Raw genomic sequence first — 16437 nt, forward strand, 5'->3', positions numbered from 1 at the left:
TTGTACACAGTGCCGCGAACTGTCAATCACTCCTGTACGCGTGCATCACTGTCCTCCTCGCAGCTGCAGCAACTTGCGCTCTCTCTCTTCATCAAGCTTTAACACAAAAAGGGGACAAAAAGATCATATTGTCTTTGTCATATTGTCTTAGGCTATAGATTAATTAGATAAATGAATATCTAAATTTGTGCCCTGCCGTCTACGGTATTTTTTTAGAACTTACACTGTAAAAAATTTCTGTAAATTTACAGCATATTAACAGCGTAAATATACAGTACTGAACTGTTTTCTAAAATTACGGTGTCTTACCGTAAATGCACACGTGATCGGTGGGAGAGGGGGAACCAAAGGCTAGCTGACGCATGGAGGAGCATGGATTCAGTCAAAGTTTTATGGATTTCATCTCAAGTTGAGGCTCATTTACAGGTAAGCAGATCAAAGTCTGAATACATTTTTATCTTAAACTGCAGAGTTTTTTTAATGTGGGCACAATATTTTAATTTACCTTTGACAAATCTTGCCAAGACGGTGAACTAGCATGTATGCAATTTTTACAAATTTCTCCTGAAAGTTAAGTGTGTATGTGTGTGTTTGTGAAGGATTTGCATCGTTTTTTTTTCTTTCCTGGTGTAAAATCCTGTAAATGTTAAACTTGTAAATAGTTAAATATAAAATACTTGCGTTCGCTGATTATTTCATTGGATATGAATTGAACATATTCGGCAACGGTAGAAGATGAGCACGTGATCGGTGGGGGAGGGGAGCAACGGTTAGCGTCTGATACCAGAGAAAAGCATCATCAGTCTCAGTGAATAAAACGGATATTATCTCAAATATAATTTCGATTACAGATTGCAGATAACGAGGATATGAAGTAAGTGTGTTTTCCTGATTTTCTGAAACACTTATTTGCACAATTATATTTACATTTTGCATTGGCGCCAACCCAGTGTAGCTTACAATGGAGGATTTGTTTTTTTGCATTAATGTTGCTAAGTTAGGTGCGTATAAAGTTGGTAACTTATATATTATCCTTATATATTGGGAAATCGAAAATAGGCCTGTAAACTTGATTTTACTTAGGAAGCATAAACTCATCGCCTTTTGCATGAGCACTTGACTTGATAGATGGAAAGAGTAACGTTAGCGTTAACGTTATGGTGAGAAACGTTTGTTTTTTTCGGAGTGACACATTAGTCTTTCAATATAAGTCGTATCTAAAACTAGTTAGAGTGTAATCTAAATATATTCTAACTTATTGTTAATAAAGTGGGCTTTGTATGTGAGCACATTTGAATTTTAATTTTGCACTGGATTTATTGGCACAAATCTCTATATCACAGAGGAAACGTTACTTCATTCACTTACATTCTAACTGGTTCCTCAGCCTCAAATACAGTTTTGTGTGTGTGTGAGAGTGTGTGAGAGAGAGAGTGTGTGTGTGTGTGTGAGAGAGAGAGAGAGAGAGAGAGAGAGAGAGAGAGAGTGTGTGTGTGGTGTGTGTGTGTGTGTGTGTGAGAGAGAGAGAGAGTGTGTGTGAGAGAGAGAGAGAGGGAGTGTGTGTGTGTGTGTGTGAGAGTGAGAGAGAGTTAGAGAGAGAGGAAGAGGAGAGAGCAGTAGACAGAATATTTTTAAGTGTTTTTAATGAAAAGTTGGAGGATGTCCCAGGATGAGAACAAAGATATGGTACACCTGCTTGTCAAGATTCTAACGTTAATGTCCCACTTCCAGGAACATGAAGATGGACTGGTTTCATATGCAGATGTAAGTATTTAATTTTCTTCTTTCCACTTCACCACATTATATTATGTAATATTATTATTTGTGTATTGTGTGTTCTCTACAGGTTGCAGCATCTGCATCTGATGTAGAGAAGACACTCAATCTACCTGCCAATCCTCATCTGATTTTGCTGGGTTAGTGTGTCATTGCACATGATGAAGAAGAAACATTTACTGATGGCTGAGATATAAAATTGTTAACATTGCTGTTGTGCACAATTGTTAAAATTGATTCTTTTTTTTTCATTTTTTTTTGTGAGTGTCCAGTCAACATTTTTGACTGCAGTTGCAACAGTGTTTGCTGTGTACTACATCTTCAACCTGCAGTATCAAGAGGAGGCTTGTTGCACGTTAGAATTTTTTCAAAGGTAAGTGTTTTCCTTTTTGCGTATGTTTTTATCACTCTCTAAGAATCTGTGGTAACACTTTATAATAAGTATACAGTAGTAAAGTAATAAATTATTTGCAAACTAGTTACCTCAACCTTTCTCCTGTGTTCTACTTGTGTTCTTCCATTTCAGTTTTTTCAGTTCATCATCTGAAACACTGTCAAATGTGGTTTTATTCGCATGCCAGACACGGAGAAAATAGGAGAAAGGCATGTAGATCCACATTAAATCCAAACGAGTCAGAATATATATATTTATCGTTTGCAAGTGATTTATAAGTGCTTTATTACTTTATACTTATTATAAAGTTTTACAAAATTAATCTAAATTCTAAACCAAATTAATTAATCAGAATTTTGAAAAATGGTTATTATACACTTCGGTAATGTGTAATGCAACTTTCCTTAGATGATTCTATGGAATAAACCCAGAAAGAGGCTCAAAGACCTGCCGAGGCAAGGTAGTCTCCAAGAAGACGGGGAAGGTGGTGAATAAGAAGTCCACTACAGTCAATCCAAAGGTTGCCACTCTACAAAAAAATCGAATGGACTTCAAATGGGACTTCATCTAGGCAAGTGAAGTTACACATACATTTTCATTAAATACAGTTCCTAATACAACTTATTTCACAGTTTACACACATAGAATATTTCTCACATTTAAACTTGTTTAACAAAAAAAAAAAAATCAACATTTAAAAGTAGTCAGTTGAAAAAGACTGATGTGACTCATTTTGGTAACTGACGTTGCGTCCCTGTAGTTTGCATTGCATAAAATAAAATAATTTACAGCAAAGAAACGGTTTTATAAATAAAATATCCACAAACCTATATTTGACCCAAAAAAAAGTCGTCAGTGGCACTGAGAACTACCCTGAAGATGATACAGTCCGCACTCATTACAACCCCTATGTTGTTGCGACTGTTCAGTCCCAGGTTACACAAAAACTGCGGGTTCGAGCCCTGCTCGGAGCGAGTCGTTGCTGCTGCTGCTCTCGTTCAGTTTCAGCCTCGGGATCTGATTCTGGATCATAAATATACGCTGAATCTGACTGTTAGCCATGGTTTGTTTTGGTTGGTTTTGTCCTCACGGTGTCACAGCTTCCAAATGCTCTCAACAAAAGCCTACTGGCGCTCGTGATTCTTTAGCTCCGTCCACACGTCACGCCTCCAGCCACTCGTGTTTTTCCGGGAAAAATCGGTACAGACTATCTTTCTCTTATGAATATAATAAAACTAAAGACTTTTTGGAGTTATGAAGGATGCAGTACTACTCTATAGGTACTCAAGATTAACAGGATATTGAGTGAAAACGAGCATTTCACCCCCCCTTTAAGAAATAAACGATGTGCAAATCCGTCGTCAAACTGGGCCTTGTTTGTAAAACAAGCATCTTCGAAATGCAGGGAACAAACAAAAACACTTGCACAACTCCGTTGATGCTCTGTAAAAATAAACTCCATCCACTGGTCCCTTAATGCTGTTTTTTTTGGTAATCTGTGCAGGGTTGTCTTGCCCTGGCAACCAAAAACACACTCCTTTTGTGACATTTAAAGTGAAGTGAAGTGAGTGAAAAAGTGAAGTGACATTCAGCCAAGTATGGTGACCCATACTCAGAATTTGTGCTCTGCATTTAACCCATCCGAAATGCACACACACAGAGCAGTGAACACACACACACACACTGTGAACACACACCCGGAGCAGTGGGCAGCCATTTATGCTGCGGCGCCCGGGGAGCAGTTGGGGGTTCGATGCCTTGCTCAAGGGCACCTAAGTCGTGATATTGAAGGTGGAGAGAGAGCTGTTCATGCACTCCCCCCACCCACAATTCCGTCCGGCCCGAGACTAGAACTCACAACTAGGGATGTCAACGATTAATCGATGATCGATTAATTGTCGATAAGAGATGCAATCGATTAAGGCTATCGATGGTCGGTTAACCGATTCAATGTTGGGCTGCGTGCGGCTCATGCGCACTCAACACGTGCGAGCGGCTGTGAGTGACGGTGACGATATATAAAAGCATCATCATTCATTCACAATGTAGCCTACAAATTAAGCTTTTAATGTGATTTAAACTTTAAAGTACATTAAAATAGAAACAACATAAAAGTTCTTCAACATTAAATGCAATAGAAATGTAGTTACTAATCATTTCATCAGATAACTGTTTTATATCGTGCGCTTTGCAGGGCTGCGGGACACAGTGACAGGACAGGTAGTCTATTCATTCCTACAACTTGTTAATTCATTCCTACGAATTATTAATGTGGCAATTGTCCATGTTTCATTAATTTTGTTCCCTAAATAACCCATGATTTAAGTGAAATAAGGGAACAAATTAATAAATCGAACGAATTCTTAATTCATGAAATCTTTAATTTCCCTTCCCATGTTTACCAAAGTAAGAGATGCGAAAACAGTTATTAAAAGCGAAAGATAATAAAATAAACCTGGGAAATTAGAGGGTTAGACTATGAAGATTTAGGAAAAGAAACGATGCCTAAATATACTGAATTTGTGGAAATTCGTGACCAACCGGCAAACCAGAACAAAGCCGCGTAAATGAAGACTATGGGGTCCAAAAGCATGGTCGCGATCTAACATTTTCCAGTTAACCTATTATTCCTCTAATAAACAAAGCTTTTATACCACACTTGTCATAATCAGATCTTATCATTTCTAAATAAATAATTGCTGGATTCAAAACAGCGATTAATAGGCGCTGTGACCGACACATTCCTGGAGCATTCACTGCTGTCACTAAACGGTGACGCCGAGCATCGTTCACAAGTTTCTGCATGGACCTGACTAGGGCACAGGTTCTAAGCCCTGGGACAAAATGGGATGCTTTAAGGAACATTTATAGCCTACTAAGTAATAGGCCCAACATAAAAATAACAATTTGTTTTCATGTTTTTTTTTTTTTTTTTTTTAAATAGGCTATGCGAAATATATCCGATTTAAATAGGCTAATTAAGATTAACGGATTTAAAACAGAAGTGTGGGCGCTCCATAAGTTCACAAAAAAAAAAAAAAGGATGACAACGCATTCTGTTTGTTTGCTTTATTTTACAAGAGCACAAATCTTCTGTTTTTATTGTGAGTGTGCACAAATGAAAGTAAACACTTTTGCGGAAAATATATATATTTTTTAATGTCTCAGCTGTTTCGATCGCGCCGGAGCCTGCTGCACACGTATATTCTAGCGATTCAAACTTACATCGCAGTCTGTTCATTATCAAAATAAAATGTCAACTAAACATTAAAAGGTTACACTGGTCAGTTTAAATAGACCGTAGTATAGCTACCGGTCCACTCTGCTGTTATGCCAAGGACGTTTTTGCTCATATGAAGAGGATCATCTTTTCCGTCTATATGCGAATGCGTGTAAAGTACAAGCCTAGTTTACATTATAAATAATAGTTTAACATTCAAATACATTGCGAATATGGAAACATTTCGATTTGTGCCGAATGAGACATGAGCAATAACCTCCAAATAAATCTAGCCAAAGCCGCGCTCGCTCATCCTCGTCTGCACGCATGCACTGTCACGATCTAATGCGCTGTATGCCGGATTTTTAAAAATCTGACATTTTCTAGGACCGAATCCAGCAGGATCAAATTAATGTGAGCAACTGTGTTTTGGTGCAGCAGCGCCGATGTAGTTCACTTAATGTGCAGCGCAGTCACACGCGCTCCACATTTCGGATAACTTTATACAATAATGTCAGTTGAAAACATTGCAATTGTGCTTTAAAATACAACAACGAGCACCACAAAACCATTTAAAGATGCGCGTTCAGCGTTCTCAGTGCGGGATTGGAAACTGTCAACAAAGTAAAATGACCTCAAAAGTATGGCGCGCTCTCTTCATTTTATCAAATGATCATAATCGCATCTATTCATTTTATAATCCTGCTACTAGCATTTTATTCAGACTAAAACCTCTTTAATTCAAGTGAGAAAGCGTTTTGTGTGTGTGTGTGTGGCTTTTGCACATCCTGTCATACCGCTGACTGCGTGCCTGCAATAGACGCATTTTGCAGTATTATGGTTAACGATTAATCGATTAATTGATCGTTAATTTAAACGACGATCGATCATGGAAATAATCGAAATTTGACATCCCTACTCACAACCCTTCGATTGGGAGACCAACCCTCTAACCATTAGGCCACGACCACGACTTTCGCGACGCTCTCGCTTTGATCAGTGAAGTCTGTTGTGCTCTCAGTGCTCTGCTATACGGGAGCGCACGCTCTTCCGGGAGAAGTGCCTCAGGACCCATATAAGGAAATTCAGCTCCATCTAACGTCACACAGAGCCATACTCGAAAAAAACTTTCCCAAACTTTTTTTTGGAACAGAAATACTCCTTCAAACGTACAACTTAATTTTTGAAACTTTGTCCATGTTTAGCATGGGAATCCAAGTCTTTAACAGTGTAAAAAAACTCAGTATGCATGAAATAGCATTTCACCCCCCCTTTAATCTAGTGTTCCTTTTTTTGATTAGCTAATTAATCCTTTGGATAACTTTACAAAAATTATTAGTACAACTTCTAACATAATATTGTAACTTTTATTCATTAATACACTAATCCACATCGCGATTTCAGTTAGTGTACAACACTATTTTATTATATTTGCCTAATTCCGTTTTCATGATTGGATTCCGTGATTGCCTCCATGTTTTTCACATTGTGGAAATCGTAGGGTCCTAAGTTTCTGAAATTTTTTATATTGTTATACAGTATACATGTTTTTTGTTACGTTCTATTAAAATTCTGCTGATGATATTTTAACTTAAAAAGGATTTTTCTCAATGTTTATGTTTCAGACTACACCCCTCCCTGGCTACACTTGCATCAGAGTTGGTGACAGTTTTATGCTTCTGAAACGTTCTTGGACTGTTCTACAAATCCTTGCCAGGTTTTGACTTATTACACCAAAATAAGATTCTTGTTCAGAAGTTGTTTGCCATTTCTTAAAGGCTGTTTTTAGGGGAACGTACACTCCAAGCCCATGCCCATGCATTGTCATACTCATAGCACAAAGCTAGACCTAAAATGGCTGCTTGTTTTGTGTGTTATATGGTCAACTTAAATTAGTTTAAATATGTCCACAGACTTCTGCTGGGTTCATTTTGCACATTGTCTGTTTTGTAAATTGGTTAATTTTCTTCTCTCTTCATCTCATCTTTCTCTAACACATACAAAGACTGATTCTTCCATTTTGATTGCTTATTTTTTTTTTTTTTTTTGAGAAAGCATTTGAATTATTGGTTGGGCACTTAAATAAATAGTGTTCTATAAGAAATACCCCCTTGGTCTTCTCTTTTCTGTCTATTTGCTGCCACTTTTTAGTATAAATGAAATGACAGTTTGTGAATTTGTTAAAATACAGATATTTTTAATAAAGTTAATGATTGGCAAAATTGCCAGTTCTACGGTTTAGAAAAAAAAAGAAAAAAAACTAGAATACAGTAATGATTCCTGAAAAATTACGTTACACCGCTGGAAACCCTGCTGCCAGTATATTACTGTTAATTTACAAAAAAGCTGTAATTCAGAAAACTGTAAAATAACGGTACACAGCTGGAAACCCTGCTGCCAGTATATTACCGTTAATTTACAGAAAAGCTGTAATTCTGGAAACTGTAAAATTACAGTACACTGCTGGAAACCCTGCTGCCAGTATACTACCGTTAATTTACAAAAAAGCCGTAATTCAGAAAACGGTAATAAAACTGTAAAATTACGGTACACTGCTGGAAACCCTGCTGCCAGTATACTACCGTTAATTTACAGGACAATTTTTTACAGTGTAGAAAAAAGATGCTGCAGCCAATGAACAGCCAGCGGGGGCTGCAGGACGACTCAACCTCCGCAGACAGGTTTTAATGTTTATCAGACAATAAATACTCAAGATTTTGCTGTTTTTGTATAACTCACAACGAGTTTCACACACCTTCTCCGGCCACGTTGAGTTGTTGACACTTAACAGTGGGAAAAGCGACACATGCGCTATTCACTTGTGTAACTTAAGGGTGAATGGGTAATGTAGTTTCTGCCCTGGGTGGGATGAATTAGGAAGCTTGCATTGTGAAGGGCGCTCTGAAAATCGGCAGTGCAGGTAAAAGATTAAAACCTCTATTAAAACAGATGTCCAAATGAGCGTACCGGTACGCTACAAGCACGTTCTGGGCGCACGGAGAGGTGGCGGTACGCTCAAGAGCTATATTTGGAAGTGGCGGTACTGAGTACCACTGGCCCACTTAAAGCACTGGCAATGACTATACTTTGGATTTTTTTTTTGCAGTCCACTTAGAATTCAACATGGAAATCATTTTTGTTTTTTATTGGCATTGATTGTTTTGAAATTCAAATGATACTTACATGTCTGTGTTTTTATTTCTGTAATAAATATGGCTTTCAAGCCAACAGTTAATTTGGAGGATATTGATGGTTTATTGCAGGTATGTTGTTTACATGAGAAAATCTGTGTTACAAGTTAAACAAAAATTCCAATAAACAATCATATTTTGAATTTAAATAGTTTCTTTGTCTTAAGTTTACATTAATTATTTACATTTTACATTTACATATCCAAAAAGTTTCAGTCTTTTAATTGCGATTAATCGCGATTAATCGCGATTAATTTTAAAAAATTGTGCGATTAATTAGTTAATTTTTTTTCATCGATTGACAGCACTAATATATATATATATATATATATATATATATATATATATATATATATATATATATATATATATATGAAGGCAACTTCATATACAGGATTGAGAGTAAAGCCTAGCTTTGTGTAAACTTGTTTTTCTTTTGGGGGGGGGGGGGGGGGGGGGTGTACAGTTGGTCCACACATTATGTTCATAGATTGTTTTGTGCCCTTGACCTTATGGGTGCCATCTGTAGTGTTTCACTACTAAATGCTCTTTGGCTTTCTTTGTGCACTGTTTTATCTCCGTTTAATCCACAGCTGAGCAGCAGTTTTCTCTCCACCACTGGAGATTTGTCAGGTTTGATTCAAAAAAGCAAAGAACAGAGCTTTTTGTCAAGCTGTCAAACTGCAGGGTCAACATGGCTTTCATTCTTAAGACAAAGTCAGAATAGGTATAAATCGCTGGGCCACTCAGGTTTCACATTGAAACAGGTGGCCATTTACTCATTTCAGCCGCTCCAAAACACATCACATTTTGACAAATTTGTGGAGACTCGTGAAGAAATGCTGCACACAGTTTTACACTAATTAATTCAGTCACTTCTAGACATTTAGTAAATAGTCGCCTCAAATTCACCAGAGAGCATTTGGAGGAGTCCTGTGGAGAGAACACCACCCAGATTCATGTCAATATTGACAAATAGTCTATACTCAACTACATATTTGTAAATGATTTTTGTCATAGACTACAGCTCTTGCCACGGACATTATTGCTGAAAATTCCCACAATCCTCCTGAGAATTATCACATTTGGTTGGGCGGTGAATCTCTTCAATCTATCATTCATTCATTCAAATGAAGGACATTTATAGTATTCAACTTTAAATACAGCATTCCTTCTGCATTTCCAAGGAACTTCAATTTAATGCTAAATAACCATGTATTCATCCTAGAATTGAATTACATCGTGGACACAATAAGACCTGTGACGCGCTAGAACTTTGATATGGAATAAGAGATACTTAAGGTTAAATGTTTTTCAAACACTCAATGTCGCAAAAGCCTTGGACAACAAAGCGTCTAAATACAGTTGTAGGCGTACATACATTTGTGTCTTTAAACTTCTTTGAACGAGGGTGAAATACTTTGTGCAGGATTAGTGCTCGAGTCATTCAGTGCAGTTAACAGAACAGGGCAGAATTTGCATAATGGGTTTTTTCTTATTCTCTTTGAAATCCAGAGTGCGGAATAACAAATGTATATGAAATAGCAGCCAAACATCAATAAATGGAAATGCCACAATTCTCTGTGGATGGTCTTGGGTGGATTTCTGCTGGAGGAGGAAAAACAGCCTGCTTATTGCAAAATAAGCAGAAAAGCGGATGTGATCAAACTCATGCCCACCAGGCGCGCACACACACACACACACACACAGTACAGCCCACCCTTCACTTCTTCTAATCAGATGCAGTGAGAAGTGGCAGCTCCTGCTGTGGAGCTACGGGAGCAGCAGCATGTCTCACAGGTGCTTTCAAAGAACAAGATACAGTAGTGGAGAGAAGGTAATCACTCTCCAATTACAGATAAAGATCGCACTTGAGGCCTGCAACACAAAGCAGGTACAATGATAATCACGATCATGGGGACGGGGGTTTTTTTTCTTTTTTTTTTCTGTGGTTTCATACTTACTCAACAGATAATAAAAGTGGCATTGAATCAGTCAGCAAAATTGAGTTGAGAAAAAAATCTTTGATGTGTAAGGAGAATGTAGGAGTGTGAAAGCGAAAATATGTGTTTTTGTAAGGAGAATGTATGTGTGTATGAAAGCAAAAATATATACATATGAAAGGAGAATGTATGTGTGTGTAAGAGTAGAAATATATGCATGTATAAGAAGAATGAAAGTGTGTGAAAGGATAATATATGTATGTGAAACGAGAATGAAAGTGTGTGAGAGTGCCAGAATGAATTAAGTCTTTACGGCCCCTCATAATATAAACATACATACATGCACACACACATTAAATGCAGGTAAAACATGTAAAAAGCTACTTGAAATTAAAATAATTGATCTTTATAACATTATACAACATAAAGAGGTCAAAACACTTAATGCACATTTTAAAGGAAATCCTTGAAGCAATGGAGAGAGCACATTTCACATTAACGGGCAATAACCTTTGTTCTATATAAAAAATAAGAGGTTGTTACAGAACATACATGGAAAAGGAATTTCGAAATTCATTTTATTCTTATTCTTTTAACTGAATATGTATGGAAGGAATAAAACAAAGTGAGTTCAGAAGGTATTCACAAAACATTTGAATACGCATTACCTTGTGAGACTGGAGTTAACGACTGCTTTTAGTACGATGCAAATGTAAAACCTCCAAATCAATTCAGAAATTGTTTATTTGACAACTATTTTTTTTCTGTAGCTGAAAAACTGAAATTCTTTTCTCTCTCTCCTTCGTTCTTAAAGAACACAAACAGAATAAAAGACCACTGGCTTGTTAATATCTTTAATATTTACAGTTTCTTTAAAAAAAAAAAAAAAAGTATGTGGCATATTCCTCCCCAACCAATTCCCCACAAATCCTGTCTGAAAATATTAATGTATGAATTGTTTTCTTTACTTTGTCAACAAAAATAAAATGCATTTGGCAAGCTAACTAGAGACTGGCAGTGCTGGATACATAAAAATAATATTTCAAGTGATTTGGTGTAAGAATATCATCTGAATTGACAAAATACAATCGACATTTGACAGTTTGGTACCCTTCATGTCGTTACACATTTAGAATACTTTTTTAGTCTTTATGTTACCGTTGTTTTCAACCTGAACTCCATTTAAACATCGGTCTTGCTTTGAGAAGTAAAATGATCTCTACAATACGGTGCATATTAAAAGTGCAGTAATGGATATAAAATGGCTCTCTATGTCTGGGTTATCATGGATAGATTTTGTACAGCATATGCACAGCAGTTTCCACAGCAGAAAGTCTGTATCAAATAATAGCTCTACAAAAATGCATTTCAGGAGCGAGTTCCCATATGAGTCCAAAAGTGCGCTAACGTCATCTCTAAATGTGAGCGATGTGATTCGATAAGTTGAGTTTAAGTTTGTCCACCACTGGTGGGGTTTTCAGAATGTGACAGCACCTCAGTATCCAGACACAGCTTTGGCTGGAAAATAGAGAAAGAGTGAGAGATGTGAAATGTGAAGAAATAAAGCTAAACAAACAAAACGATACAATACACTGAAAAACACACACGCACTTAACAGTGTACTAATGTAATTTGTTTTACGGTGCTAAAGCAGAAAAAAAAAAGTTAATTTAAACCCATGTGGTGCAGGTACCTACACTGCAAAAATGATTTATTTAAAAAAGCTGTAAATAAAACAAGTATTTTAAATACAATTCCTTATTTAATGTTAATTGCTTCTTTGTAATTATTTGTGAAATTTACTAGCAATTTCTGAATTCTATTTTATTTATAACCCAAGAATTACCTTAAACCTAAATAGTAGACAGGTAAACACTCTCCACCCTCGTTCTCTCTGTGCAGCATGTTACATAAAGAAAATGCTGAGTTAAACACACTTCAACACATGCACGTGCATGACACGCAGCATGCAGCTCACTTTCATACAAACACTGCTGAAACAGCAGAATAGCACGGCCAGCTCAGGCAGTCAGTGATTAAATGGACTGGCTAATAAACATAAAGTGTATTGTTTTGCACTGACTCAAATCTTTCATGTAGTATAATATAAGCATGGCACTGTCCGCAAACAGAGAACAGTACAAAACATGGCAGAAGATCTTTTCCCCTCAGTAAGTCAAACTAAATATTGTTAATAAATCTGACTTCGAAGGTAAAACTAGCTAACTTTAACATGCTACGCTAATTAGAAAAAGTTAGATAATGGTTTATAAAATAATCATCATGGCAAACAAAATAATTGTGCTTTTAAGACTTAAGACTTAGACCCAAAAGTGTAGCGTTTGTGAACAGTGCCTCATATACTGTAATAGTTCATAATTGGCATGCGTCAAATAGGAAATCCACTGATTTAAGTTATGCTGGGAAGCAGAACACACAATCCAGGTGAAGATCATGCTCTTTCATGAACTGCACAGAAATTGCTTTGGAGAGATGCACACACATATAACGTTTCCAAAGACCAAGGGCTGTTTTTCTTTTCCCCACACAAACTGTAACTGCCTTTCCGATCTTTATTTCCACGAGTCACAGATATCAAAACACCAAAGATCTTTGCCGATTACAGATGGTGTTGGGCAACACAACAGCATGTGCTGCCTTAGAGATGCCCTGAGTCTTTGTTAATTACAAACAAGTCACAAAAGACAGCATTTGTTTGTGGCTTTTAAGGCTTATCGGCACACAAAAAGCTAATTTGCACACAATTCACACACCTCTCCATCTCCAGATGTGGAGGCAGTTGTTAGAATGTGGGGGGGGGCAATCTCCACTACTCTTGAAGTTACTACATACTACATCACAAACACTGATGAAGCACAATCATGCAGCATGCCTCGGAAAAGGTGCCAAAACACACAGGGAACAATTAGCAAAAGCGCATTTGCATGCTAAACGGTTTGCAGTTAGTTCTTACTTAGTTCTTCTCTGATTAGACAAAGGTGTAGTGAAATCCATTGCTCAGGGGAGAGGGAGCAGACTGAGGCGTAGAGGAGGAGGGAGGGAGAGGAGGAGGAGGAGGTGGAGGTTGAGGGAGTGAGGTGGGACTGTTAACCGGCGGTGAGTCTGAAGCAGAAACAGGAACAGAGGAGTGTAGTAACACAGGGAGATAGTGACATGCGTTCATTGCTACTACGCACTACAAACTGCTATTTAGGAGAACATAACTACAAGAGCCACCTGAGGTCATCAAGTCGGTCAAATTTAAAGGGATACTGTAGTTCATCCAAAAAAAACAAACTGTTAAACTGTGTGACTAAGAGAGACACGCTGCTCGCTGTCAGAAGGTTAGACCTGGCAGAGTGAGTGAGGCCTCTGTAAGAAGGAAAGATGAAACGATGGTGTGCTTTTATGCCAGTTCAGAAAGATGTTCAAAGTGCTGCCACGGGATGCAGAGTGAACAAGCCCCAGTGCGTATTCAACCGGGTCATTGATCGGCTCTGAAAAAAATGGCCTCATCAAGAGATTCCATCCAGCCTGAAAGATCCGACATGTGTCCCAATTAGCAAACATCTTTACTCGTCAGATCTGCGCTAATACGAAATAATGTTCAGTCATTAGCATTGCGTTTGATAGGCTTGGCAGTGCTCTTTCTTCTTCCTCATCACGCCTCGAATGCTGATGATTTGAAACAGGGAGGACCGATGTTTCTCCCAACGTTCACCATTAATCCACAGTTGTCAGTGTGTAGATTTAGGACATTTTATTGACACTGTCAGATTTGCATTACAAATAACTATTTCTGAAGCCTTTTCTTCCCATTTACCTTGATCTTGATCCACCGTGAGTATTTTAAATGGTCAAGGTGTACTGCAGAGCATATCTGAAATCAATCTATTCAAAATGAGTTCTTCCAGTCATACAGGTGTGAACTGTTGATTGTATGTTATTCAGCGTCCTTAGCCTCTCTTAACACGCATTGTGCACATTAAATTCCCTGTCCTTGCTCTTGCCATTTAACAAGACTACTAAAAACAAATTTACTGTAATTTGACTTTAAAATGTCATGTGCTTCCATAGAAAATTGAGTGTATAAACAAGATAATTTCAGGAATTAGTAATAATGATGAGTAATAAATGAATGATTCAGTTCAGGTTGGTAGTAATGCTGCTAGTTAGTTTACCTGCCACTTGCTTGCTCTTGAGCGAGGCCTCTGATGCTAAGGCATGGGACATGGTGATGATTCTCTCTTGCTCCTGTAGAGCTGAGTCTATGTCCGGCGGCATCGGCTTGTCTACTGTTGCTGGAGGAGGTATATTCTGGACACTTATAAGTACACAAAACAAAAAACAGGTACATCAGAGTAAACTCTCGGAGAAAGGTTCTCAGCATTTTAGGGTCGGCAAGTTTTCTTTTAAAGAAATTAATACGTTTTGTTTTGTAAGAATTCATTCAATTGATCAAAAGTGACAGTAAAGATATTTATAATGTTACAAAAGATTTTTATTTCAAATAAATGTTTTTTCCTCATTTTCTGAACACTCCATTCATCAATTGACACAAAAATAATAAGCATGACAACTATTTTCAACATAACAAGAAAGAATTCTTGAGGATGACCTGCAGAAGATCATGTGACACTGAAGTCTGCTTTGCCATTAGAAGAATACATTTCATTTTAAATGCTAATTAAGTAGAAATGTATACGTTTAAATTGCACAAATATTTCAACAATACTAATGTTTTTATTTTCTGATCAAATAAATGCATCCCCGGTGAGCATAAGATGCTTATTTTGAAAACATTGCTTATTTGGAAAAAAGAAAAAATGTACAAACCCTAAACATTTGGATGATAGTGTATATATGGCAACCATCTGTAAAGCTGACAATAAGAGCAGCTGTTAAATGAGTCTGATCTGCCAGTACCTAGACTTAGCAAGGATGCTCTTGATTTGTTCCACTTTACGATGTCTGGCCTCCATTTCCTGAGGACTAAGGGGCTCCTCTGGATCCAGGTCCACGTAACGCTCAGGGATGGCCACCTTTTGTGGCTTTGCAAGCTATACAGGCATTGAGACCAAACACACAACATCAATCACTTCATTCTGAAATCTAACGTCAAGTTCAATACTTTCATTACTTTAATAATTTTTTTGTTCTCTTAAAATAAAATGCCTACAGTTTATATAATATGAAACGATCAAAGGCAAAGTAATATGACAGTATTATTGAACTGTTTTAACATTCAACATTTGCCCTTTAAACTCCGGATAGTTCAAGCAAAAACTGTCAGGATTTACTCTCTCTGATGTGATTTCAAACCTGCAGGACTTTCAGAACAGAAAAGGAGAATTTAGGCCGAGTTTTAAGTACTGTCTTACTCAACATTGTTTTTTTCTGCATCTTTTCTCTGTAAAATGACAGTGCTTGGTGACTGAGGCTTTTCTGTTCCACACAACAAGGGAATGTTTTTTGAACGATCCCTTTGAGTAGTAGGGTTACCTCTTTGCTGAGGTCCAGCTGGTAGTCCAGAGGCTCCAGATCCAGTTCTCTCATGGGTGTGCTGCTCAGGGTGAGCCATTCGTCTGAGTGAGAGCGCTGTCTCTCTTTGTGCTCGACTGGTCTCTCTTCACCCTGCACGGCCCGCTCCAGAAGCTGCAAATCAAAGTCCTGCTCTCTCCTCCACTGAAGGCACACAAACACAGAGCCCTGAGATGGCCATCTTGACCTCAGACACATCCAACTCAGGAAATCAAAATGTTAGAGTTTGATTCTGAAATGGTCTTCTCCTGATTTACAGGACAGGTAAAGTCTAGAATAACATTTCCAGTTACAATAGGACAGATGTTACAACTAAGAGAGTGTTTTTTTTTTTTACCTCATATGTAGTACACATAGTATTAAAGTTAAAAT

The 16437-nt window shown here is 37.5% G+C and overlaps 1 protein-coding gene and 1 long non-coding RNA gene across 4 annotated transcripts in view; one reads left to right on the top strand and one right to left on the bottom strand.

Annotated features, from left to right (window-relative positions):
- Positions 1 to 1587: 1587 nt before the first annotated feature.
- On the top strand, positions 1588 to 2738 carry LOC128017042 (uncharacterized). Its single transcript, XR_008184347.1, has 3 exons — positions 1588 to 1764; positions 1847 to 2149; positions 2579 to 2738. It is a non-coding gene; the product is annotated as an uncharacterized LOC128017042 (long non-coding RNA).
- An 8350-nt stretch (positions 2739 to 11088) lies between these two features.
- Positions 11089 to 16437, bottom strand: part of LOC128017040 (pleckstrin homology domain-containing family A member 7) — an 84330-nt gene continuing 78981 nt past the window's right edge. For all 3 annotated transcript variants that reach the window (XM_052602098.1, XM_052602097.1, XM_052602096.1), the window contains 6 exons: positions 16027 to 16209; positions 15451 to 15584; positions 14706 to 14848; positions 13499 to 13647; positions 12371 to 12418; positions 11089 to 12042 (listed from right to left, as the gene is read on the bottom strand). In XM_052602098.1, coding sequence (XP_052458058.1) covers positions 13514 to 13647; positions 14706 to 14848; positions 15451 to 15584; positions 16027 to 16209 — 594 coding nt within the window. In that variant the 3' untranslated portion in view covers positions 11089 to 12042; positions 12371 to 12418; positions 13499 to 13513. The remainder of the gene's footprint in view (positions 12043 to 12370; positions 12419 to 13498; positions 13648 to 14705; positions 14849 to 15450; positions 15585 to 16026; positions 16210 to 16437) is intronic.

This window comes from Carassius gibelio, chromosome A7 (assembly GCF_023724105.1).
Source record: "Carassius gibelio isolate Cgi1373 ecotype wild population from Czech Republic chromosome A7, carGib1.2-hapl.c, whole genome shotgun sequence".
In the NCBI taxonomy this organism is placed as follows: domain Eukaryota; kingdom Metazoa; phylum Chordata; class Actinopteri; order Cypriniformes; family Cyprinidae; genus Carassius; species Carassius gibelio.